This window comes from Embiotoca jacksoni, unplaced genomic scaffold, assembly GCF_022577435.1.
Source record: "Embiotoca jacksoni isolate LCO1_2020_lvr unplaced genomic scaffold, fEmbJac1.0.p SCAF_2, whole genome shotgun sequence".
NCBI classification, from domain to species: domain Eukaryota; kingdom Metazoa; phylum Chordata; class Actinopteri; family Embiotocidae; genus Embiotoca; species Embiotoca jacksoni.
In genome coordinates this window covers 2,483,546-2,509,973 of record NW_027185340.1, presented here as the reverse complement: position 1 = coordinate 2,509,973, position 26,428 = coordinate 2,483,546, and the positions used below count along the sequence as shown (strand labels likewise).

The 26,428-nt window shown below is 38.7% G+C and overlaps 3 protein-coding genes across 3 annotated transcripts in view; 2 read left to right on the top strand and 1 right to left on the bottom strand.

Moving 5' to 3' along the window:
* The window catches only part of LOC138200910 (ATP-binding cassette sub-family C member 4-like), a 38,173-nt gene extending 25,551 nt beyond the window's left edge, over positions 1-12,622 (bottom strand). The window contains exons 1-19 of the mRNA XM_069153904.1: positions 12,454-12,622; positions 11,703-11,813; positions 9,643-9,763; positions 9,312-9,536; positions 9,082-9,171; positions 8,548-8,711; positions 8,299-8,424; positions 7,855-8,104; positions 7,650-7,757; positions 7,183-7,272; positions 6,715-6,906; positions 6,472-6,566; positions 6,304-6,390; positions 6,090-6,186; positions 4,620-4,844; positions 4,259-4,390; positions 4,035-4,072; positions 3,642-3,736; positions 3,049-3,195 (exon numbers count right to left, since the gene is read on the bottom strand). Coding sequence (XP_069010005.1) covers positions 3,049-3,195; positions 3,642-3,736; positions 4,035-4,072; positions 4,259-4,390; positions 4,620-4,844; positions 6,090-6,186; positions 6,304-6,390; positions 6,472-6,566; positions 6,715-6,906; positions 7,183-7,272; positions 7,650-7,757; positions 7,855-8,104; positions 8,299-8,424; positions 8,548-8,711; positions 9,082-9,171; positions 9,312-9,536; positions 9,643-9,763; positions 11,703-11,813; positions 12,454-12,527 — 2,467 coding nt within the window. The 5' untranslated portion in view covers positions 12,528-12,622. The remainder of the gene's footprint in view (positions 1-3,048; positions 3,196-3,641; positions 3,737-4,034; positions 4,073-4,258; positions 4,391-4,619; positions 4,845-6,089; positions 6,187-6,303; positions 6,391-6,471; positions 6,567-6,714; positions 6,907-7,182; positions 7,273-7,649; positions 7,758-7,854; positions 8,105-8,298; positions 8,425-8,547; positions 8,712-9,081; positions 9,172-9,311; positions 9,537-9,642; positions 9,764-11,702; positions 11,814-12,453) is intronic.
* Positions 12,623-14,944: 2,322 nt separating this feature from the next.
* Positions 14,945-21,330, top strand: LOC138200915 (claudin-10-like). The gene is made up of 5 exons (XM_069153909.1): positions 14,945-15,158; positions 19,215-19,376; positions 19,454-19,535; positions 19,618-19,722; positions 20,890-21,330. The coding sequence occupies exons 1-5, from the start codon at positions 14,945-14,947 to the stop codon at positions 21,044-21,046; spliced, it is 720 nt and encodes a 239-aa protein (XP_069010010.1). The 3' UTR covers positions 21,047-21,330.
* Positions 21,331-22,087: 757 nt separating this feature from the next.
* Positions 22,088-24,169, top strand: cldn10l2 (claudin 10-like 2). Its single transcript, XM_069153906.1, has 5 exons — positions 22,088-22,392; positions 22,971-23,132; positions 23,229-23,316; positions 23,423-23,530; positions 23,625-24,169. The coding sequence occupies exons 1-5, from the start codon at positions 22,161-22,163 to the stop codon at positions 23,818-23,820; spliced, it is 786 nt and encodes a 261-aa protein (XP_069010007.1). The 5' UTR covers positions 22,088-22,160; the 3' UTR covers positions 23,821-24,169.
* Positions 24,170-26,428: the final 2,259 nt, after the last annotated feature.

Sequence of the window (26,428 nt, the reverse complement as noted above, 5' to 3'; positions counted from 1 at the left end):
TGCAATCTCCTCTCCTTCCCTTTCATGCAATTAAATAGTGGAAGTGCCGAGCGAGGGGGAGCCCTATCAGCCATACTGCACACACACACACGGCTCCATCTCCACATTCAATTTACACACTTCGATATCATCATCCTCTCTGCAGTACTTCCTTCACTTCACTCTTAACACTCTTGCATTCCAGACCTAAAATACAGACATTAAAAACATTGCCTCCGTGGACACAATTAGAATCTCACATCAGTGACTACTGAAGATCTAATGTTCCCTGCATCAACAGCAACCGCGCAACGCCCAGCTCTGAGCTGGCCCACTATGCTGATGTGAAACAGGGACTGTACACATGTGCGTGTGTGCGTGTGTGTGTGTGTGTGTGTGTGTGTGTGTGTGTGTTGACTAAAACTCCACTCCTCGACTGTGCTGATGAGCTGAAGCCCTGGCCTGCAGTCTCTGAGGGGATTAGCCCACTCAATGACACTAAATTACAGGGATCAACATCAGCTCAACACATCCACCGCTGTCTGCGCTGCTCTAACTGGATCATATTTGGATGAACTGTACATATTACTAAAATTGAGCAACATGAATATTTAAAGTTATAGGAATTCATAGAGTAGAGGAAACAGCTGCTTGTGTTTTTATCAATTTTATCGAGCTATCTTGAAAGTTACCGCACAGTATTGTTCAAGAATTGTTCAAGAAAGAAGGTTTTAATCACCAAAAAGAACCAACTTGGAAATCTCGACACAGCACAAAAGATAACGGATTCAAATGGCGTAGAGGCATTCAGAGGCAGGTACAGAAGGTCTACAATGCCTTCTCCATCACTCATAATTCACCACAGATGTGCTCTATTGTTACAAACCACATTCACAGAATAACAAATTAGACCTTTGTGCAGTGACGCTTGAAATGGTAACCTTTAACTCTGAGGACAGCTATCAAACAGTGGGCCTGTTCAGCAGCCCCGGCGCACCTATCACTTACACGTGTAAACAGCTGTCAAATCCTTAACAGCACATGGGCACACAGTTACACATTTCTCACAGTGACGGCAAGACAGCAGCGGATGTGGAAGCTGTGATGGAAGTGGCAGTTATTGTATGAAGGAAAACAAAAAAAATTAAGACAGAAGCAAAACATTAAGACAGAAAAAAAAAAAGAAAAAAAAAAAAAGAAGAAGCCGGCAGAGCTGACAACAGCACGCCTTTTTCCTGATGTTTTTCTATTAAGATTTTACTCAGGGGAATGAAGGAGTTTGAAAAAAATACAGAAGAAGCAGAAGAAGAAGAAGGAAAAAAAAAAGCAATGTAAATAAGTGGGACTTATTAATATTGTAAAGATAAAAATGGTTATATTCATGCTTAATCTACTGTTAAGTGCACAAAGGAAACAGACTCAGGGACATAAATCCAGTCAAGCAGAGTGTTATTTGCCAGCTTGGAGGCCAAGTTGTAATGACTGGACTGGTCACACAATGGTTACTGATAGCAGCACAACAGCAATCAGATAGCAGTGTCTGTTAAGCCTCTCCTTTGCTGCGCTATTAAACAGATTATTACATTATTCAAAGTGTTTGTTCTCCTCCTGTGCATAGATTACCAGGCAAGGCACACCCAGATAAGCTGTAAGGTAGTCCAATGCACAACACAACGGCAGGAGGAAAAACAAGTCAAAGATTAAGACATGCGGTGTTTGCTCGCAAACACAGCTCTGCAAAGGAAAGCTTTGTTGCTACACCCACCTCTAATGCCAGTAGAAACCGCAAGCTCCTGAACTCCCTCAAATCATATTTAGACTTGTGTTACCGGCTTATTATGACTCATTATACAGATACAAGTTCCCTTCTTGTTGAGAATTCCCACCCGAGCTGATTGTGTTGTACACGCATGTCACTATGAAGAGATTAAACTGGGTAATTATCGGCTGACAGGTGAACAATGCTCAAAGTTATCAAAGTGGGCCACTTGACAGTTGACTTTGGATATGAATGACAGATTATAGTGACATTACCTAATTAAAAGAGGTCTTTAATTAATACAGATAAAATATCAAGGAGACCAAAAATTTTAACGAAAAAATTGTAACAAATCTTTAATTATGCTCCCGGTTTTATTGGTCTCTATTTAAAAAAAAAAAAAGTGTTGTAAAATTTGTGTAAAGAATAAAAAAATAACAGCAGCCCTGCCTGAGTAACGTCAGACGCGTTTGGCGTGTTTTCTCACTTTAAAAATCATGAGCATCTGCCCACTCCATTGACCCGGCAGCTACAGTCTGCAAAGCTAATGAAATAATCAAAATTTCTGATACAGCGCACAAGACAAATATGTATGTATTTACACAGCGTTATAGTCCAAACACAAAACTGCCCGAGATCTCCTGCAAACAGTAGTTATTCAATTTGATTGTTTGCTTTCTCTTAAACAGGCACACAATAGAAAAATATAGCACTCTCTTTGCACGCTTTGAATAAATTATGCTTAAATATTCAATCATATAAAAAGATTTTTTTTTGACTTAAGTGACATCTTCTTTGCACCGATTTTACTTCCCAACAGGAACTTTTATGATACCAGTTCATTCACACTCGAATTTTAAACAATCTTACTCAAAAATGACAGTTTCTATATTATAGACATTGGAGTCTCTAATTATTATTTATCAGATATCAACACTATTTATGCACATTAAATGAGCATTTAGATATATTTATATATAAAATCTCTTAATAGAAAAAATATGTATGGATTTAATAGCAAAAAAATTTATAAATGTAAATTAATATATCATATGGGACTTGATAGCCATGACCAACTATGGAGTTTAGGGGGAAGCATTTGGATGTTTGTAAGTGGAGCTAAACATGGCAAAGTAAGTAACAGTCTGCTCTCTAGTGGTGAGATCTTACAACAATAACTTCTACAGCAGGTCCATGTGGATGTTAACATTTCATTATCATCTCATCATTCACATACAACGTTGACCATGCTGTACATGCAAGTTCTCCGAGATTTAAATGAGAGACTGACACGCTGGTGAGCCACCTACCAATTGGGTTGATATCGAAAAAGTGTATTGAGGTCCGCAGGATGGCGTTAAACATGCTGTTGTGAAGGGTTTGGGCTGAGCTCACCAGGACATTGAAGAAGATCAAGCTGCGGAGGAAGCCAAACACAACTGAAGTGGCTGTTAAACCTAACAAAAGCACACAAAAAAAAAAAAAAAAAAAAAAAAAACATTAGTACACTACAATGCAATAATAGTGAGTGTTCTAAGATCAGCTTTGCATCGAAGGGGACAATATTAAAGCATAATATATGATACAAAAACAAATATATTCCACTTCATTTTTTCCTTCAACTGTTTTTTTCCCCCCTTAAATGCTGATTTATCACTGTGAATACAAAAGTCTGAAAGAGTGAAGAGTCTGGGAGTCACAAGGAGACAATCAGAGCAATCCAACAGCAGAGAAGAAGAAAGGCGCCGCTATCTCCCTGTACAGCTGAGGCCCATGTACACATACACTGGGCCTTGAAGGCCTTGGGCCACAGCCAAAGAACTGTGGATGTGTTCATTGAAAGGCTGCCGTATTCAGAGCCTCAACAGTACACAAAAAGCAATGTGCGCATAGTGAGCTTCACCTGCGTAAACACCTAGGTACAGGTCAAGGTCCAGCTGCCGAGGGAAGCTGCCATTGAGGTGCTCTGTCACACTGATGTGCTTCTGTTCAGAGGCCCTGCAAGTCAGTCACAAAAGAAACAAAAATCCACAAGGACAAATAAACACAACGAAGAAAGAAAGCTGCAACATGTAGGCACTATACAAAACACATGCCCCCACATGCACAAGGTTAGTTTCAACAAGTGACAGATAATGTCAAGAAAACCTGTTTGCTTCAGTCATCTTCTAGTAAATCATCAACCATTTTCAGTCGCAGAAAATACATTAGTTTGCCTCCAAAAAAAAATGGTAATTTTCAGATTTCTTGCAAGCATTTATGTTTCGCACAAGTGTGTAAAAAGACAAAATCTCACCAGCACGCAAGCCACCAGTCCTGCAGAACAAATGTGATCTAAACATGACACAAAAAAAAAATCATTGAGTTAAACAATAAAACAGCAAAGAATAAACACATTAACCTAAATTTGACTCTTAATTATTAGATCATTCAGTTTTATATCAAATTAATTTAAGATAAATTATGTCTTACAATACTGATAGAAAATACACATCAAATCAATTAAAGAAATGAACTCACATGTGCTAGGGCATTGAGTAAAATGAGGACCAGGAGGACCAGGAAGTTAGCGCCTGCCATGAAATATTTCACATACATATGAAGGCCGACGTTTCCTTCCAAGCGGCTTTCCTTCTCTGCTGGTTGCACTACCTACAGATAGACACTAGTGTCAATGCCAGCCATCCAGCATCACTTCCAACCCGGCTGTAATAAACAGCACAGAAAAGGCGAGTATCTTCTGCTCTCTAGTGGCTGAAAGGATGCACTACAAGCAGTTTCCCACAATTACATTTTTCTACATTAAGATGGCTAAAAACTTTTTTTTGTTGTTTTTTTTGTTTTTTTTTACCAATTATAGTCAAATTTTGAAAATACCTACCCCTGCAAGCGGCTCTACTCCGTCAATCAAAGAGAAGTGAGAGGAAGAAAGGGAAGACATAGAGGAGTTGTCCGAGAGTGTCTGTGGGGTGCCGGGGACGGGGACGGGGACAGCGTTGGTGTCCGACCTCTCCTCCTCCTGGTCCTTATCCTCCTTGAGCAGGGTAGTGAAGTCTAGTCCAGAACCCTGCAACTCACTGTAGGTTCCCCGGGCCACCATCTGGCCCTGACAAAGACAGAGAAGAGATGCAGTTAACTCCCTGAGAACTGGCTCAGTCATAGAAACTCCAGCATTCGTGGGCGACATCATTTGCAAATATTACCAATAGCAAAATTGTTTATGCAAATGTGTTTGTTTTACCAATATAAGTAACGGAGAGACAAATCCTCAGACTCACTATTTCCTCAAATGTGTCCTCTAAGTCAACAAGTGATATTGTAATGGAGGCTTTTCAAAGAATGTTGTGAAATGTTTGACACCACCTTGCGAGAGGACAAACGTACTGTGAAAAACAAATTGCCTAGTAACAGTTCAAAGAGGTAAATAATGCCACGTCCAGTGTTTCAATCAAAGCTATAAAGATCAAATCTGAAAATCAATATCAGGCCTGTCGCAGTTCTTACATACTTTCCTGATTGCAATTTTAATGGTAATGGCACGAGAAGAGAATTAGAGTTCATCTCGAGGTGCTAATATTCAACAGACCATATTTCCTTGAGCATCTATTGACATTAATATTATGGATTTACCATGAGTGAATAATGTCTGTTCTTCTTCATGAGCTGTGTGTGTCTTATTAAGCTAGGGCTAAACTATATTAGCATAAATTGAATAGAAAAGACAATTAAGTCATTAATCGCAATTATTTGTATGAAAATTATTGGTCAGTTAAAATGTTATCATTGTGACAGCCTCGGTTAATATTATTTATCGTTCTATTTTATATCACTAGATAAAATGGCGACGTGCTCGTTAGATCAGATGGATGATTTCGGTGGAACCTTTTTTAACAGAAAGGCTTTTTGACATTATTGTTTATTTTACAGTTCACACAGTTGGCATGTCCTGTAACAAATAAAAATGCATACCATTGCAGAAAAAAAACCTCTTTTGATCATTATTTAACACCATAACTGACGGAGAGATTGTGAGCATATTTTGCATTTATGTCAGATTCTGGATTGGTGACACTAATTTTGTGTTTATATATATATGTATATATATATATATACATATATATATATATATACATATCTTTATGTCACATAATGGATGTCAATTTGCAACTTGAGTGATTGGTGGAGGCTTGATTCTAGTTCTTCTTTTCACATTTGAACTGCTTAAAAGGTACCGAGCTGAGGAATGCAAAGGAATTAGACATGAGGCAAAATGTTGAGGCTGTTAATTGTGGCAAAATTATATCCCTTATTAGAATCATGTCCCTGATTAAAACTATTTGAATGCACATACCTCCTTTAAGACAACAATCTGATCTGCAGCCTTCAGATACTGGAGCTGATGAGTAACCAGGATACGAGGCTTCTTCCTTAAAAGTCCACAAATGCACCTGGTGACAAAATGCAACAATGAAAAACCTTTTGTTATTATTGAAGAACAAATGAGTAATGGAAATGTCATTACACATTTTCACACACAATGATGTGACGATAGCAACAGGACTCACTCTTCGAAGAGGTGCCGGCCCACCTCCGAGTCCACAGCACTGAGCGGGTCATCCAGGAGGTAGATATCTGCATCCTGGTACACTGCTCTAAAAATACACATACGTGGAGGTTATCTCTGTCACTGGCGCCAAAGAGGAAGGTGCACTGCTGTATTATTACCAGCACACCTTGCCAAGCTGACCCTTGCTTTCTGTCCTCCACTGAGGTTGGCCCCTCGGTCCCCGACCAGCGCCAAGTCACCACCTGGCAACAGGTCCATGTCCTAAGCAGGGTCCAAATGTAACATGATGTACCAGATATTCATATTTACACTGAACTCAATACGAGCCAGATGAGATCAAACTTTGCCTCGACTACACAATGCAGCAGGGCATGTGATAATGGAGAACATGATCCAAAGTGATTCTCACTCTCTTCAGGGCGCAGGCTCTCAGGACTCTGTCATACTTCTTGGGGTCGAGCGCCTTGCCAAAAAGGATGTTGCTTCGAATTGTACCAGGTAAAATCCAGGGTTGCTGAGATGTGTACGTCAGCTCTCCTTTGACTTTCACCACACCACTTTCATGACTCAGCTCTCCCAGTATGGCGCTGAGGAGCGAGGACTGACATGCACGAACAAAAATTAAGATTTAAATGACAATTTTGACTTTTTGAAATAACTTTCCGGTATGTTAAATGAGAAGATCAATACTACTGGAACTCAGTATCAAACTGGAAATGGTAGTTTGTGTTTCCGTATGAATTAAACAAACTTACAACAGCTTTAGTGCCAGGTTGGCTGCTATAAAATTGGCAGTAGATACAATTCAATTTCAGTATTTTGAGTTACTTTACATGTATGTGTGTGACTGAACCTGAGACTAGAGAACAGCTCTGACCTTTCCCGCTCCAACAGGTCCAATAATAGCCAGGAGCTGCTCGTGTCTCACTGTGAAAGACATGTTCTGTAAAGTTGGAGTTTCAAGATTCTGGAGAAAAAAAAAAAAAAAAAAGTAAATGAGCTGGAACATCAGTATGTAGTGACTTAGTCAGTTAATGTTGGGTTTACTTGAGAGGGTAAATGCCAATTCTTGGCCCACAGATTCCTAAACTACGCAGAGGGAAAAGCTGTTTAGGTGTTTAGCAACGGATCCAACCTAATCCTAACCCTCTAACCCGACTAAAACATACCAACCAATTAGTGGTGCTCAGTCCGGATATGCAGGACCAGCAATGGCATTCAGAACTCAACACCACAAATTTGTGATCTCCTCAATTTTAATGCTCAAGGCACATAAAGACTGCATGTGATGCTTATTGACAGCAAGATTACAGGGAGAGACACGTTTCCCACAATGTTTCTCACCTTATCCCAGTGGCATATTAAGTCCTGAATTTTCACCATACAGTCCTTCTTCTCTGCCACAGGAAGTCCCAGATGGTGAGGAGCAACTTCATCCAGCAGCAGAAATGTCTTTGAAGAATAGTAAATTTAAAGTTTCAGTTTTTCTAAAAAAAAATAATCAACACACACTGGTTGTAAATGAAGCCTCTGTGTTGGATGTATTTACTTTAATCCTTCGGATGCTGATGAGAGACTCGGAGACCTTCTCTATGGCAAACGGAAAAAAGAGCGTGATGGTGAGTCTGACAGCCCCGTAGAGGGAAACAGCCATAAACACTTTGCTAGCAGACAGCTTGTTTCCCGTCAGTACGTAAACACAGACGGTGATGAAGATGATGATCTTGCTGGCCACGAAAAAAGACGCCATGTTCAGGGCACGCAGATATGAGCTTTTCATGATCTTGGAGATTTCCATCCTGCACAAAACAAAACATGTTGTGAGTAAATGCGGTTTTATCCCTTTCATTTTTGTAATCTCCTCATTTGAACTCCATTAACTATTTGTGAACTGTTTTCAGCTTAGTTTTTGTAGAAAGTAAGGCATCAGAGTTTATAACAAGTAGTCATGAAGAAGAACTGCTGAATCTGCACAAAACTAGACCTACTGTACCTCCTGACCTCGTCCACCAGAGCAGCGAAAGGCTTCTCCCACCCATACATCTTTATAACTCGGATCCCAGAAATAACTTCATTCATTGTGCGAATTCTGTCATCCGTCAACACCGCTGTTTCAGCCCTAAAACAGAAGACACAAATTGCAGCAATGAAAGCAGCAAGGCCACGGAAAAGAAGAAAACATTTCATTAATACGGAAAACAGATGTATTTACTCTTGATAAGTCTGACAAAAGATTACAAACCTGAGACTTGAGAACAAATGTCCAAACATGGTCTGCACTGGCATCAGAATGAAAAAGACAGCCATCCCGGCAAGACATGATGGGCCGATCGAATACATCAACAATAATATCACAGTAACTGCTTGTAGAGGACCAATCCACAAAAAGTGCAAGTACAAAGTTACCTGTAAAAAGTGATGAAGAAAAATATCATAAAGTCTGTATGTGTGCGTAAGTCAAAAGTAAAATATTCATTTAAAAATCGTGCCAGTTTATTAGTGTTACAACCCTGTAATAAATCCTGCCTTCACTATGGTTTTGACTTTTGTGTTTTTGTTTTTACTTTCTTTGATGTAACTGTGGTGGACAAAATAATAGAAACAATGGTCAGAATAATGCCATTCATTTTAACACCACCGCTCACAACAGCCTTTAGAATGATCATAACCATTCAATCAATACCTCTCTGAAATGGCTCCGACAAAAAGTAAACACAATATCCTCAAAGAAGAATTCAAACTAGAAAATTGAGTGTAAATAGCTACTTTCACCTACCTCATCAAATTTGTTGACATCATTGGATAAGAGGTTCACAACCTGTCCTGTGGTCGTTTTGGCCATCGCTGAGCTGTTTAGAGAAAGAGCCTTCGCAGAACAAAGGTATTAAATCAAGTTAACCTGACGGAACCAAATTAACACGCTCAACAGGGTCATACAAACTACAGCTGTGTGACAGATCCAAACATCTGTGCTTTTATAAACACAGGCGTGTCATAGCGACGGACCTTCCGATAGATCATGTGGCACATGGCCACACGAATCTTCATGCCTGCTCGTTGGACGTGGTAGAAGTACAGGTGATGAAGCACAGTCAGGCCGACGGTGGACAGCGAGATGCCTGCGGCGTAGCTGTAAGCCTCGTAGACTGCGACTTGGTTCTCAGGGTCGTGACTCTCAAAGTATTCAATCAACTTCCCAAGAAGCAAGGGCTGAACGACTTTGATAACTTCCTAATAGAAAAAGGAACGCAAAGCAGAGCGGCATTAAATCAAAACGTACTTTATAATGCAACATTGCAAACTGTAGATGTGTAGCTTTGCTGTGACTGTACTGTACCTCTATAAAGATGTATATCCCAATGAATAGGTAGGACTTCCAGTAGCACTGAACAAGAGCTTTGCTAAGTTTAGGCGGCCGCAGATCTTTTGTTGCCTGTTGAACTTCTTTATTCCAGTACCTTCAAAAAGCATGTAAAAAGAAAAAGTCACTGTTTCACCAAGTTAGGAAGCTTTTAGTAATAAATGATACTCACAGTAATGCTGGTGATTCTCAGGAAGACAATAAAATCTACTGAATGTTTCTCCAATGTTTCTCCTGGATGTTAACTAACGTGTGATCTACGGTATCAAATGCTTTGGTTTGCTCCACAAACAAAGGAACACACACATCGAATTTTCTACACAATAGAATATTCTAATGAGTTAGTCTGATATTTATACGACTGTAGCACAATGGGAAAGCTCTATTTTGGGCTCCACTCGGTATTAGCAATTCTGATGCCATCAAACCAGATGAGAGTATCACCTGCTCCTAAACAGAAATTGCCACAAACGGAAACACTTCATTCCTCAGCTGTGACTTTATATCCTGTCCATGGAAATCACAAGCCAGGAGAGGGACTATATACAGTATATATAAATGAGTTCGTGGCAACAAAAGGCAAGGCAAGTTCCTTGGTAATATACATCACCTTTCAATACGCAAACTGAACGCACTTTGCCTGCAAAGCCAAGGTCTCCTGAAAGGGGGAACTCCTACAAGAGTCAGTATGACCAGTGTGGGGGAGGAGCCTGCCTGCATGTGGGAGTTTGAGAAGTACTGTCTATATATAGGTGGGCCCACTTCCAAGAACATTGTCCACATTGACACCAAACTCGTAGAAAGGGGGCAGCTCCCCCTTCCCCCATAAGCAGGCTGAAAGGTGCCAAGCAGTGGAGGGGTCATTCGAGGGTCTGTTGTTGGATCTTCTCACGGTGGAAAAGGGAGTGATTCCGATACTACTGCTGCTGATTATGACTGTACAGCTCTGGCTGTTGTATATAGTAGTGTAGGGTACTCTGCCTTGGGGGAAGTAGTCCCTAACCATATACTGTTAAACTGGCAATGACTAGAAACCCTGATGTGGCATGGATGCCAAGAATGTCCTCTATGATCTAAATCGGAGTCACTTGTTGTTGGTTGACATCTCTGCTCGTCATGCGTCCAGAACACATGCTTGGCAAGTAAGAGCGTCACTATAATATGTTAAAATGTGTTATTGTGGGTCTGACCACGCTCTATTTGAGATCGTTTCCAGTAGTTGCATCCTAATCGGCGTAGACATCGAGTTATTTTGAAACTATTGGAGGAGCCTTTAATCAATCAGCGTTGACCAGCATGTAGCATACGTTGCTCAAACAGGTTTTCCAGACTATAATCACAGCAAAGACTGAGGCTGTGAGCAATAGTTGGACAGAGCCAGGCTCGTCAAATGTAGCTGGTTTGTTCAGTTTGTATACCAAAATAAAATCAAAAAGGTGAGATGGACCATTTTCAAAATCGCTATCATTAAAGCAGATGCCAATAACAGACAGAAGGTGTTTTTTTTGCTCATCCTCTTGAAAACCTCTGAAATAAAAGATAACATCAGCAGGGAAATGGGAGAGTCAAGTTATGGAGAGCTAAAGGGCCCTGAATGGCCAGAAAGGTTGCATTCGCATTATACATGTAAATAATATTTCATGTATATTTTTAGAATAGCAAAGTGTTTCACAAATAGCCTTATAAAACGCAAGTATAAACAACAAAGACTAACTGAGTATAGGAGCAGTTCAAACAAGACAAGAATAAGAGAACAACCTGTTGTGCAATTTGTGATGGAGTTTGAAGGGACACAATGATGGTAGATAAGCCCACAGCTGTGGTGAATGTGAATCTGATCCCGTGTTTATGACCCTGCTGCTGGTTCATGTTGCTCAGATTAATATTAAAAGGTTGAAATTTTATCAAATCCAGAGTTCAATGGTTTGTATAGTTTGACCTTTTGGATAATAACTGTAAAGATCTATTCAATTCAATGCAATTTATAAAATAATTCTAAAATTAAACTAAATCAATAAAAGACACTCATCACTCACCACTGTAGTTCCTCTCCAAGTCGATCAGATGCGTCCTCTGGGAGAACTTTGTACATGTCATCTTCTTCCAACTTCTTCTTGTACCCGACTTTGAACAAGGGGTTCAGCCAACTACAGAAAATGTAAACGAAAGTACAATCAGTAGAAAACAATAGTTACAGAAATGGCACTTTATTTAAAAGGAGTTACTTTTTACCGTATAAGTCAGAGGTACACAGAGATAATACTGTGAAATGTTATTTCAATAGAAATAAACAAATCTGAAAAATATTATCTTGACATAAACGATGAAAATTAGTTTAGAAGATTGATGATCATAGAGCGTTAAAATCCTAAAGGAGACAGAAAATGACATGACATTGCTCGATTTTAAATGAATACACTTAAAAGCTACTTGTTCCACAAAATTCAATGAAAGGATTTATTAGAAAGATGTTTCACTTTTACTTCTTTGATTAATTTAGTTTCTAATACTAGTTTCACTGAAATATAAACTAATATTACTTCTGGAGTACTGCTACTTTTACTTTACTGCACTCTTTTTGTATTATTATTATTTTTCCAAAGAGCCTGAGCTCTCCCCTTCGTGTCAGAACATGGTGGTTTATGTTTATGCACGGACGGATGCTCTGCAGCTATCACATCCAGGGACAGGCTGCTCTCGAGTAGCGTCCACAAACTGTCACACAGGAGAGCTCTCCATTCAATTAATGTCACACAAAGCTGTCAGTGTGAGGCCGGTTTTTCTTACCAGAAGAAAATCTTGGAGAGAAGATTAGCTGAAGCCGACGGATTATCCTTCCCCTCCTTCCGCAGAGGTTCCATGCCCCCCCAACAGTCAAAGCAACCTGAAGACTTTCTCTGCGGGCTGTGTGGCAGAGGGATATCGATAAACACTGAAGAGGAGGAGACACTGAGAGAACAGCTGCGGTAAAGTCGAATGTCTGTCAATATTACACCTACCGACATTCAGCACAGGATTACTACAGGAGGCTGACAGCCGGCTCGGCTGCGCAGCACCGCCCACCGCGTCGGGATTGGCTGACGCAAGTCTCCATCAAACTCCCTCATGTCATCAACTCTCTTATCGACCCCGCAGCGGTGCAAGTGTAACTTTACCATATACTTATTGTATATTAAATACTTTTAATTCATTCCCCGATTGTTGCCTAAACAATCCCTAATATGCAGCCTTTAAACATTTCTGTTTAAGGTGGCGATTATCTGCAATACTTAATATCAGTAATAGAGTGCAAATGATAAATGTCAGATGACAATTACGGAGTATTGATTTATTTACCATGTCATCTCAAAGCCTCGTATTGATCTGCTACCATTTGTGCTGGTAATAGTAGTCTCAGTAGACAGAAATCAGGCTTTTATTGTGAAAATTTTTCAGGAGTGTGTTGTGACTGAAATCAGACAATCACACTTTAGATGTTTTATCAGTGACACCCTTTGGGAATTGCAAGATTCTCTTGTTGACTTTATTAGATTAAAGATAAAATAATCTAGGCAACATCACTGACTATTGGAGCTCATGTAAACTTCCATCCACATGAATTACACAACCTTAAATCTTAACAGCGCGCTTCACCTGGAACAAAAGTATGATAAGCTCATAAAATATATGGATAAAAATTAAATTAGTGATTTCCAACCATTCTGACTCAAGTTACAAAAGAACAGTGTCTAGTTGGGCCCGCTGTCACAGAAGTCTAAACATTGTTAGTCACTGATTTCCCCTCTAAACATTTCACAAGGTTTTATTTAAATAGCTGTAACTATCCTAAGTTTTACAACAAAATAAAAAGTTAGAGAATTTTTTTCAAATAAACTTGCAAAAGAATTTTTCTTACAACCCTTTGATTTATTTGGTGCCCTTCTGTAAGGGGCCAACCACAAGTTTGGGAACCACTTTGATAGCTCGCTGTTTACAAAGTAGTTAAACCTGAATCAATGAGCCAGGATTAACAATGTGAAAAAGTCAAATAAGTATATCAATACAAGTTATATCATTCACAGCAGGGCAGAATGAGTAGTGAAGTCAAGACCTGAGTCCTTCTTCGACTGGAGATCAGCTTCTGTCCAAAATATTTTTGAAATAAAAGTGATGATATCTTTTTTTTGTAAAATAAAAGAATGACTGATTCCTCCCCAAAAATCAACACTTTTCAAGGCATCATCCGTTTATTTAAATGTCTACTGTTGCATGGACACATTTAACCAAATTCAGGTCATAATGGAAAATGTAATACATGTGTTAGTCTTTCAATGAGGGAATATAGTGACACCTAAAGGTCAGTTCTCTTCTCAACCTGCCCACAAGACAGCTTGCATTGTATCTCAAATAAATAAAACCTACAACCTCAAACAAAGTGAATGGAAACCCATTTTAGCCACAAGACATGTAATTTAGTCTCAAACAGTTTTTCTTCCAAAGGATTAGTTTCTGTACTGATCTCTCACATCTCTGTAAGATGATGTAAGGACATCTTGGAAAGAAAATGAGTGGTAACTTCTGTTATTGCTGAGGTCATCAGGTCATCTTTGATTATCTGTTGAGGCTAGAGGAGAGATTATCTCTGAATAACTTATGAATATGATTTAGCATTTGTTTCAAGAGAAACGTATTACCTGTATGAAGTCATTGGGTAAACATTGTCATGGTTACCTCCATTCAGCATGTTCACCAGCAGATTTATAAAATGTTTATCAGCAGGATAATTCAGTATTGATGAGTATCTAAGTCACTTTAATCTTTATTTTCAGGAGAGAACAGGTAACATGGAAAACAACATACATGTTCACATGTGAGCTGGCACTCATGAGTCATGCAGTTTCTGAGTATCGTGGGCAGAAATAGATGAACCAGTAACTGGACTTTGCCACATTGTCTCCTGTTTTTAGGATTACTGATTACTCCTTTATTTTTTTTTTGTGTTAATATGAGACTTGATGTTATTTGCAGGTGAAAACGTGAACAAACAAACTGACTATTTCCCATAATCCCCTTCCAAAATGTAATACCTAACTTCCAGCGGATGTTTCCTTTACTATTTCACTTTGAGACAACAGTGTCCAACCCTCTCCACTAGATACAGAGACAAGATTTCTTGTCTGTTAATTATTTAAGTGAAACACATGTTAACAGTGTAATTTACCCACCTGAAGAGATTTTATTTCTTCTCGTTTCTTGAATCTGCAAAAGATATATATATATATATCTCTTAAACCACCAAATGACAGGTTTGCAGATTCTGGCTTTTGTCAGCGGCCTGGCCGGGCTGGGCGCCATTATGGGGGCCACCGTGTCCAATGAATGGAGGGCCACCAGCCGGGCATCCTCAGTCATCACAGCAACCTGGGTGCTCCAGGGTCTGTGGAAGAACTGTGCTGGAAATGCTATTGGAGCTCTGCATTGCAGACCACATCTTTCAATCCTTCAGATGGAAGGTAAGCGCATTAGGTCATTGTTTCACTGCTGCCACATACGTGTGTCTGTTTACCTCAAATTAAATACTGAGTACATTGTGTTTGTACATCGATTTTAAGATAATGTGTTGTGTGTGTAAATTGAAGGCGCTTTATGAAATGTTCATAATGGTGTAATAATACAGTGTAAAACTTTTTGATAAACACTAAAACATAAATGTGTGTCCTTGGGTTAAAAACTATACATAAGGAATCAAGCTGCTCCCCAAATTATTTTAAAATTCAGAGTTTACAGAATAAATATAGTTCAAAACTTTGGAGGTTATAGACAGCGAAATTTTATTTAAGTTCAATTAGTAATCCTGAATGATGCAAAGAGATGTAAATCTCAGGGGATAATTGCCAAACTGAGAAAAAGAGTGTCTTTGTTTGAAAGTTTGTGCGAGAGGTCATCTTGTCGAATATCATATTATGACATTTTGTCACTCACAAATAGCATCCATTTTATTTTTTTTTAAATAACAGAAACTATACCTGAATATATACCTATACCTAAAATAAGCACTGAAAAAATAAGCAAATAATCAAAGCGTTTAATGAAATTCATTTCTGTTACAGATTATTTCTGGTGTCTTAACTGTGGCAAATGTTTAATCTTCTGTCAGAAATGGCAAACTGGGAGCGTCCAAGCTGAGAGACAGTAAATCAAACCATTTAGGCAGAAACACAAGGAGCCAGTGAAACAGAAAAGTACACTTCATCTCCAAAATCAACTTCAAATCATCTGATGATAGTTTGTGAGAATCCATTTATATTTGATGTGGGTGATGATAAAATTATACTGACTTCCATTTTCTGAAAAAAACAAAAACAATGATGAGGTAAAAAGTGTGATCTCTATAAATTTCCCTGACATTCGATCTTATCAATTTCTTTGTACAATTGTGTGCAAATGTTTGGGCACCCTTTGGGAAAAGTAGGTAGTTTGTTGATTTTTGAAGTGAAAATATACAAAAACAACACATGTAGCAAACACTCTTTGAAAAATAATTCAGTTTGGTGTTCTGAGATGATTTTAGACTGTGCTGAATTGGTACAGTATGTTTGGACACACCTACCTATTGAAGATGATGACCTCATGAAGCTGATTAAAATGATGCAAATAGTGTGCAAAGCTGTCATCAAGGCAAACAGTGGCTACTTTGAGGATATCTAAAATATAAAACCTATTTGCATTTTATGCTTTTTGTTTTTATTGTTTTTTGTTGTTGTTGTCTATATAAATCCATATTTTTTTCATGGTTTGTTGTCTTCAATGTTGTTTTACAGTGTAGAAAATAGAAAAAACATGAAAAATCCTGTGTCTAGTCAGCAGACAGTAAAGATTCCTTCAGTTTAGAGTCTAAACTGTGATGACTGTGGTCTAAACTTTAGACCGTGTTTGTGTATCAGTCAGTCGTGCACCACCACTCCCGTGTCAGCTAAACCTTCCAGAAGCTTTTTGCAGTCTTATGGTGGCTTTGCTTCTTTCTGCTTGGCACACATGCAGTTTTATCTAAAAAAAAAATAATTATTGGCCCAGATTTTGTCTTCATTTCCACAGTTCCTCTTAAGTGCCATTTAATGACAGTTTGATGTCCTTTTATAGACCTCCTTTATTTTGTCAGAATCAGTTCGTTCCATTTTCAGATCCTCAAGCTGTCGCCCAGACCAGCTCAAGGTTGTTTAACAACAACACATTTATCAAGCAATTTATTGGCTAAAGTTATAGGACCTAAACATTGGCAGTTTTGTTTTTTTATAATAATTTCTTCAATAAAAAATGATCATTTTTAATGTGTGTTTGAAGCAGAGTTGTATTTATTTTTTTCTAATTCAAGAATCAGCTAAATTTGTAATGTTCCCAAGGGTGTCCACATTTCTGCATGCAACTATATGCTGTAGTCCTAATTATCTTAACCAGTGGGCGACAGGGTGGTTTGAGATTGTCAGCGCCATCTGGTGGTGGCAGTGACTTTACCTGCAGTGTGCAGCCACCAGATGGGGCTCAAATTCATATTCCAATAGCATAATAGTATTAATAATACAATAATATAATAGTGATTTCATTGTTGGTTGTTAATTTCCCTTGTTTGCCTCAAGCAGTGACATCCTGATCTTTTTTTTGTATTTATTCTTCTCTAAACACATTTCCTCCGGTTGCCAAGACATCAGTGACGTGTTGTCATCTAAACTGGATATTTTAAGTCCATGTGGAAGTTGAAGCACTTTTGTTCTGTATGAATTATAGGTGCCAGTGCAAGGTGGCAGATAGATGGTGACATTTTATTCTCTCTCAAATGTTTTGTATTGGCAGTTTCTCATGTCAGCTTTAGACTAATCATGCAGGGAGCAGAATTCAAAGACCTAAAGAGAGCAACAAAAATAGCTCGACCTCAAATAAATATTACTTATGCAAAACTTAAAATGGTCATTTTTCCTTTTTTTTTCAGTTTATATTGACTTTACATTATAGACTAATCACAATTTACTGTCAGCCCCCATTTGCCCCAAATAGCCACACACTATTCTATAATGTTATGTTTAAGTTAACTTACTCATCAGTTACAATTGTTATAACACTGAAAAAAAAAAAAAACTTTCACAGGTTAATACATTAATAATTCAACACTTCAAAATAAATTCTGAGTTTAATCCAGAGATGCAATTATTTTTACCGGAGCAAAAATGCTGCTGTCAATGATGTTTTTTTTTCCCCTCTACATTAGAACTACTTTTACTTTACTTTTAAAGTACACACAATTACCCATCCACTATGAAAGCAAAAAGTTGCATGTGTAGTGGCATCATCACAGCACCTTTCAACCTCCGGTGTCTGAGTCACAGTGATGTTTGGGGGGAGGGGGGAGGAGGGGGGTGTTGAAAACGCTTTAATAGACTGTTGGCCATTTAGGACCAAACTCCTCCCTACCGAATATAACAGTCCACAACACATTAACTATCAATCACAGCCATTGAACCTATTGCTACAACCTAGAAGTTTTACCAGCCAGGGAACCATTAATCAGCTTGAAGTCCCACCAGTTTAATTAGCAGCCTCGGTGGTGTGGACGAGTCTTCTCTGCAGCATGAGCAGCATGATTCAGGAGATTTTAGCCTTTGTTTTATCCACCTCGGGTTGGGTGCTGGTGTCTTCCACGTTGCCGACGGACTACTGGAAGGTGTCCTCACTTGATGGGACAGTCATTACCACGGCTACCTACTGGTCCAATCTATGGAAGACCTGTGTCACTGATTCAACAGGAGTTTCCAACTGCAAAGACTTTGCCTCGATGCTGGCACTGGACGGTCAGAGCTGTTCCGTTTTCATCAGATGATCTATCTTTGACTGTACCTGTTTTGTTTTTTTTAACTTTGTTAAGCCATCATTTGAACATGTTAACTTGATTTTTCTGTGTGTATGTGTTTGATTCTCAGTTCATGAGTAAGTGGTTACATCTGAAGAGGGTGTAAATGTTCTTTTAACCTACTTTTCTATGTTTAGCACTGATTTATCATCCTGGTCTTGGTGCCTCAAAATATCAAAACTTTTTCTGTTAGTTTTGCTGGAAAATTCAGGTTAAAGCTCATTGCTACTTAAGACTAATAAATATGATGAAGCCTAATGCAGGTGACCAAAGAACAATTCATTTACCTGCCAATGTGTCAATGTTTAGCCATAGTTCTTTGAGCCCGAAAGCCATAAAGGAAATTTACTGGGAACATCAGGCAGTTTTGACCACGGCTGACTAGTTTCAGGAGTTAACTTTGAAGGTGATATTTGCTTCAAATTCGCATCTCAATGGCAGGTTTCATATTGACACAGTCACCACCTTTACCACAAAGTGCCTAACAGCAATTAAAGTCACTTGTGCCAAATTGTATTTCTTGCTTGATGTGTAAATTGGCCCCAAGGTCAATAACTCATTGACCTTATGCGCAGCTGTGTGACAGAATGCAAAACCACCTAAACGAAGCATAGGACAGAAAACTCTTGATTTCATAGGTTGTAAGTTGTTTTCTGATTCATGTTTTCAGGTTACATCCAAGCTTGCAGAGGTCTGATGATTTCAGCCGTCTGTCTGGGTTTTTTTGGTTCTGTATTTGCCCTGGTCGGAATGAAATGCACCAAAATTGGAGGGACTGAAAAAAATAAAGCCAGGATGGCCTGCGTTGCTGGTGTAATTTTCATTTTTAGTGGTAAGTATACATGAACTTTTCGTTTAATAGCATTTCTATTGATTTAATCTAATTACTTTTCTTGTTTTTTTTCCCAGGCCTCTGCTCACTGTCAGCGTGTTCCCTTTATGCACACCGGATAACGTCAGAGTTTTTTGACCCAATGTTTGTGGCGCAAAAGTGAGGAGCACATTTGATCTGTAGTGTTTTAATTTAATTTAATTTAGTAACATTACCTTGAAGTACTATTGTTTGTCTCTAGGTACGAGCTGGGAGCTGCTCTCTTTATCGGCTGGGCAGGTTCTGTCCTCTGTATTCTGGGAGGCAGCATATTCTGCTTCTCAATTGCAGATACTTTTACCAAAACGTAAGTATAAGTAACACAAACTGTGTTTACAACGTTTTACATTGAAAACATATAATTTAATAAGTACGACTCCAAAGGTCTTTGGCACCAGCAGCTTTTTACAACCCACAGCTACGTTTTATGCAACCTCTAGCGCTTGATGATGTCTATATGATGGGAATTTTACTTCGTTATAATGTTGTTTGGGAATTCAGGGAATCAGTGCGGTTGGCATTTAAGTGATTAAGCCACAGAGGCTCACAAATTTGGCAAACTAGTCCGCGGGTAACATAATGCAGTTTTTCTACTAAAACATCAGTTTTTAGCCAATGTGGACCTGAGCGACTCCAATTCTATGGAATTTTAAAAAAAAGAAACATTAAGAAATATCTTTTTAGCCTGACTTTTAATTGAGGGTTTTGCTGTTCAATCTTTGTTTGAACATTGAATTGTTTTTTCTTTATTGCTGTTATTGCATTTTTTTTTTTTTTTGTATCTTGCTCTGGGAAGAACTTGATGATGCTCTGTTGTATAAAAGGTGATATACAAATAAAAACTGAGGGTTTTTTTCATGACAGAGGGAATAAATGAGGCCATTGAGAACATTTTGCTCAGACAAAATATTTAATGTAGATACACTCTATTCGACTATATTGACTTGCCATCCAATGATAAATGAACTTCTACAGCCTCAGACGTTTCTGAAAACATCAGCAACAACAACACAACTCGTGAACTCTGAACTTTCAAAAAAATGTATAGATCTGAGATAGTGAATTCAGATGGACTTAAATACGACCCCATTTGAAGGCAGCATGTGAAGCATTGGGTGGATGGGTCAATACAAACCCAGATTTAGGCGTTCACTTCCCATTTCCAACCACAAGTCAGGAGGATTTTTTTTTAAAACCATGTTTACTGTTGCCATGGTGACAATAAGGCATTAGTAACTGTAACACACAACATGGTTCAAGTCATCATTTTTACCCAAACCATTATCTTTCCCAAAACTAACCAAGTGTTTTTTTTTTTTTTTTGTGCCTCTACCTCGAAAAAAAAAAAAGCCGCTATATGGTCGTATGGTTCGGAGGACTTGTTTAGATACATTAGCCTTTATAGGTCATCGTACTGTATTCATAAGTTTTGTGTGTGTGAGAAGATTAATTTGTGTTTTTTTTCTCCTTATAGTCACAGTCAGGTGAATTATATCTACGGAGGAGCTGCCTCACGTTCCCATATCTCCTCCCACCCGAGAGGACAGGAAACCTCTGTAAACCAGAGGCCGCCTCCGGACTACAGAAGCTCCTCCAGGACGCAGCACTTTGATAAGAACGCATATGTGTGAAGGATTTGACTTCAAAACACTTTAGTGTAAGCCCCTGGTGGGTCTTAAGAGATATACAGTACACTAAGTACAAAAGATACAGCAGACTGTGTTTAAATTGTTTTTTGTCTATCAACAGCAGAATCACCGGTAATTGAGTCTCAAATATTTACATGTTTCTTCCGGATGTATGACTTTAAAGTTTTCTGAAACAGTTTACTCTCTGAACTTGGGGAATATATATTTACTATGCAGCAAACATTTTCTATATTTAATAGTTTTATGTACTACTCAGCATTGAATGCTCAGATAATTAAACACCAAAATCAAAAACACTCTAATCAAATGTCTGCATCACTTTCTATTTTTTGTATCTGTAAATGACAATATACTTTGCTTGTTATACTGTATTTTGTAAGACATTGGTTTGGTTGGTTGTATCTTTAAGGTGTGCGTGTTGTTAATCTGTAATGACAATATTTAAAATGGTGTCAGGCAGTCATTTTATCTTGTTTAACATGACATAACCATTAACTACTTTTGTAATGTCCAAACTCCAAGAGGGTAAAAGAAAGAAAAAAAAAAAGCACAGTGAAATGTGTTGTCAATAATGACTCGTCTCAGTTTCTTAGCATACAATGTTAACAAAGTGAATTAATAAAGTTTAGTTCCAACAGATTGTGTTATGTATTTTGTGTGTTTTGTTGGTGGATGATGTCATATCTGCTCCTCAGTGATTCTCCAGCATGTCTGCAGAGGGCAGCAATTATAATATGTTAGTACGGTAGGCCAAAAGATCTGAGGTGATTGCATCATGGAATTTGTTGCAAGTACTAATATATTTCTGATAAGGATGTGTCTAGCTAAAAAGGTAGATAGAGGTGGTGTTAAATATCTGAAGCAGCAGGCACACTCCTCAAAGTTGACAGTAAACACTTCATACAATGGCACAGAACCCTCATCAACAATAAAGGCACACGGCGCAGACTCCCCGTGATCCCGTCCACTGTTTGACATGAAACGAGAGATTCTGTCCGAGTTGCTCGTCCTGCTGGAGTGGACGTTAAGTCCGAGGGGATTTTTGTTCCGAGCAACTCGGTAGACACCACCTCAGCAGACTTTTTGATTTTCAGCAATGAGGAAACGTCTGATTCAAATATCTGGTTTCCTGATTTCAACGCTGGGATGGCTGTTTGTGCTGTGCACCATGGCAATGGACTTTTGGAGGATCACCCAACTCGGAGGACAAGGAGGCTCCTTCATCATCAAGGTGGCCTGGTACTGGTCCAACCTGTGGAAGGACTGTTTTACTGATTCCACAGCTGTCACCAACTGCAGAGACTTCCCAGTGCTCTGGAGTGTAACCGGTATGTTGCATATACCTCAGCAATAATGTCTGTATACTACATAATAAGCTTTGCAATACTGCTTCAGTTATTCTTTTACTCTGAACACAGGTTCTGCAGTCCTGTTGATTAACATTGATTAACATGATGCAGTTATAGACAGTTCACAGTGAAATCAGTGCTTAAAGTGAGACTGTGGGACACTTGAAAGAAGAAGCTACATCATTTTTGTCTTTGAAATGAAACAGTTGAATTCATTAGCAATACAATGCAATTGGTTAAGTTTTATTTCCAATAATTTCAGAGGTTTTGTAACCACAGCTTTTTTTTTTGGACTGATATAACTGGTAGCTTTTGGTTGCTAATGTTGGCTAACCTTACATTGTATACTTAAGTCTCCGTTTGTATAACCTCTTTCTTAACTGAATTTAAATTGAAATGTATTTAAATTACCTCTTTGGGTGTCTTTCACAGAGGTGAGGCCTCTTTTCTGTCTGAAAGAAATGTAATATTGCCCTGAAACATTTGTTGTTGTTGTTTTGTTGAATTATTTCTCATTTTATCCATCCTGAACTCTTCTTCTTTCTCCTGAAAATCAGCTTACGTCCAGGGAGTGAGGGGATTGCTGATGTGCGGGTTAACTCTTGGATTCTTCGGTGCAGTGCTTTGCTTTGTTGGGATGGAGTGTACTTACATTGGCAGAGCTGATAAAACGAAGGACAAACTGCTCTTTGCTGGAGCAGTGTTTCATTTTGCTGGCGGTGAGTACAGGGCACGAGGTGCAGTTTGTCTTTGTAAATGACGGAAATGTTTTGCCCTCATTTATTTCTTTGTTTCAATGACACTTCTGGACGCAGGCGTGTCAGATATCGCGGCCTACTGCTTGTACATCAACAGGATCGCCAGAACGAGCTTTTCTAACACTTTAGCACCAGGAGTCTTAAGGTAAATTGTTTTAATGATCTATGTTACTTTTTAGTTTAAAGTAAAATACAACATAATTGTATTTAAATTATATTATGGATTTTTTTTTTTCTTACACTTATTTCAGGTATGATTTAGGAGCTCCCATATTTCTGGGGTTGGTGGGAAGCTTCTTCATCCTGTTGGGAGCCGTGTTTTACGCTGTGACAGTCTTCCAAGTAATCTGCCCTGAAAGGTATGTAAGCCATACATTCACTGTACATCCTTATTTCTGGGCCAAGTGAGGTCATACCACATTATTACGCAATGTCAATGCTTTGGTCCTACAGTAAAGTGGTGGAAGTCTACGGAGAACGCACATACATGGCCCCGGTCTCCAGAGAAAGAACCCTGTACAATGGATACTACAGATCCTCCAGGCAGTACCGATCTTATTATGGCTCAGGACGATCCGGCAGCTCCAACCTATCAAAGCTCTCTCAAACAACACCAACAAAAAAGTCAGAAAGAGATGCATTTGTATAGTAGGTTAATTTTTTTTTTTTTTTTTTTTTTTTTCACAGGCTGTAGTTCTATTTTAACAAACTGGACATGGTGTCTCTAAATCTAACAATCAGCATAGCTCAAACTGTAGAAAATAGGAACTATTATAATATTGTTTTGGTGTCGTGCCCTTGTCCTGTTTTGATTTGTTTAGTTTTTTTGTCTAATAGGTCACATTCTTCATAAAATATAATCCTGTATATAGTCGTGTTTACTCTTAATATGTTAATGTTATTGTGCTTTAATCAAAGCATGTATTACAGTTAAGAATGTAGCTGGATTATCAATGATGTCCTGTGAATTGATAATAAAAAAATATTTTACTTTTCAATGAGGTTTGTGTCTTTTTAGCTTTTCAGTAAATTAAGTACTGGTGTTACTCAGGGCCGGATTCAGCACCGGGTTTAAACCTTTTACACAAATACATGTCAATTATTCTTCTGTAAGCATCATCATCACTTAAAAAAAAACAAGAATTACCCCCTTGGTGTTTGTACACGATCACCCACATCTCAAGTTTTTGTTTACATCCATGTTTGTCCAGACTCCTGAAATAGCGTGTTCATAAGCATGAGATGAACATGAATCACAGAGACTAGAATTGGACAGATGTTAGGTTACAGCAGATAACTAATTATCTCGGTGTTATTAGTCCTGGATCAATAAAGAAACCTGGTACCTCACAGATATAACTTAACAGACTGATATCACAAGGTAGCTACTCAATGCATATACTAACCATTTAGCCTTTAAAATCAATGAAAACACCCAGAAACCGTTTTCAAATTAAATACAACAGTTTCCCACTTTAATTTAAGGCAAAATTAATCAAATAAAAAAAAGTTATCCAGCTGGGTTAGATAGCAGCAGGCTACAGTCCGTCCACGTGGCTAATTAACTGTATTAACGAGCAGAATACAGGTCACAGAAATATCAAAGTTCGTGTAGAAATTCACTGCTTCTTCTCCAACAGGAAGTTTTACAGATTATCTGGCTGATAATTCAAGATTTAAGAGAATATTATACTTTTCCTGACCACTTTGGCAAAACTACGCCAAGACACCGCTTTTCTCATTAGATTACATTCTGTGATATTGTGTTCAAAAGAACGGGATGGACGGATGGGGTGGACGTGAGGTCACAGTTCTTGACCTCTGATCTTCGATGACGAACATCTATTCAAGTCATCCTTGAGTCCAAGTAAACGATCGTGCCAAATTTGACGGAAGTCCCCACCTGGGACGTATGTATGTATGTACAACCTGAAAACACAATGCTTCTGGTTGCAGCTGTCCTCGGTGTTGATGAAAACTGAATCTAATAAAAAATGACTCCTGGGTACCAACAACAAACACATTAACCAAAGGGATCTTTCCAAAACACAGGAAATGCAGTACAAAGCAAAACATGATGATGATGTACACAAACCCAATTTGTCCTTGTGTGTGTGTGTGTGTGTGTGTGTGTGTGTGTGTGTGTGTGTGTGTGTGTGTGTGTGTGTGTGTGTGTTTCCATCTTTATGCAGCAACTGATGAGGATGTTTAGAGCAAACGTGTCTGACAGTTTGAATCTGTTATTTCTTTTTCTGTGGTGGCTGAACGTGAAGGAAAGGAAGGACTGGTGATGTACACGGAGACTGGCTGCTGGATTTTTGTGCGTCTGTATTTGCTTTGTTTTTGCTGCTTTCTATCAATCAGTTCTGTTCTCAGGGGGAATTAACTTCTGCTCGAGTCACCTTCGCTGCAGGGATAAACTACCTTATTGGAGGTAAGACCTGGAGTTGTTTAAATGAAGTCCCATTCAGATACACTATACAATTCATCTTTAAATTAGATGTGTGCGTATTGTTTCAGGGATGGGTTCCATGATTGCTTTTCCAATTGTGACAACAAAATTCCTGCAAACCACACAAAATATACACAGCTACTCGTACACTGTACGTCCTTATGGTTGCTGGGCCTTCATTTTAAATATCTGTGGTGACGGCATCATGACACTTTTCAACATCCAGAATATTCAGTCCCCATTGGTATGACGTGTACAATATGAGGGGGTAGAAAAAGCTATAATAGACCATTGGCCACCGTTTTGGGCCAAACTCCTCCCTAAACCATAAAACAGTCCACCACACATTAACTGTCAATCACTGCCATAGAAACCTGCTTGTGCACTTCTTTTACCAGCCGGGAAACCGTTTATCAGTTTCAGGTGCCACCAATCTAACTACCAGCCTCAGTGGTGTGGAGGATTCTTCTCTACAGAATGAACAACCTTTATATAGAGATTTTCGCCTTTGTTTTAACCACTTCAGGATGGGCGCTGGTATGTTCCACGTTGCCAACGGAAATCTGGAAGATTGCAACACTTGATGGACTAGTCATTACCACAAATGCCTACTGGTCCAACCTGTGGAAAAAAAATTTGGAAAAAAAAAAAAAGAAAAATTGTCTAATCAACCAAAAATTTCACGGATCCCCTGCAGTACCTCCGCGGACCCCCTGTTGAAGACCTCTGCTCCGGGACAAATATATGTCCATTATTCTTCTGCCAACATCTTAATTTTCAAAAAACAAAAGTTGCACCATTAGCC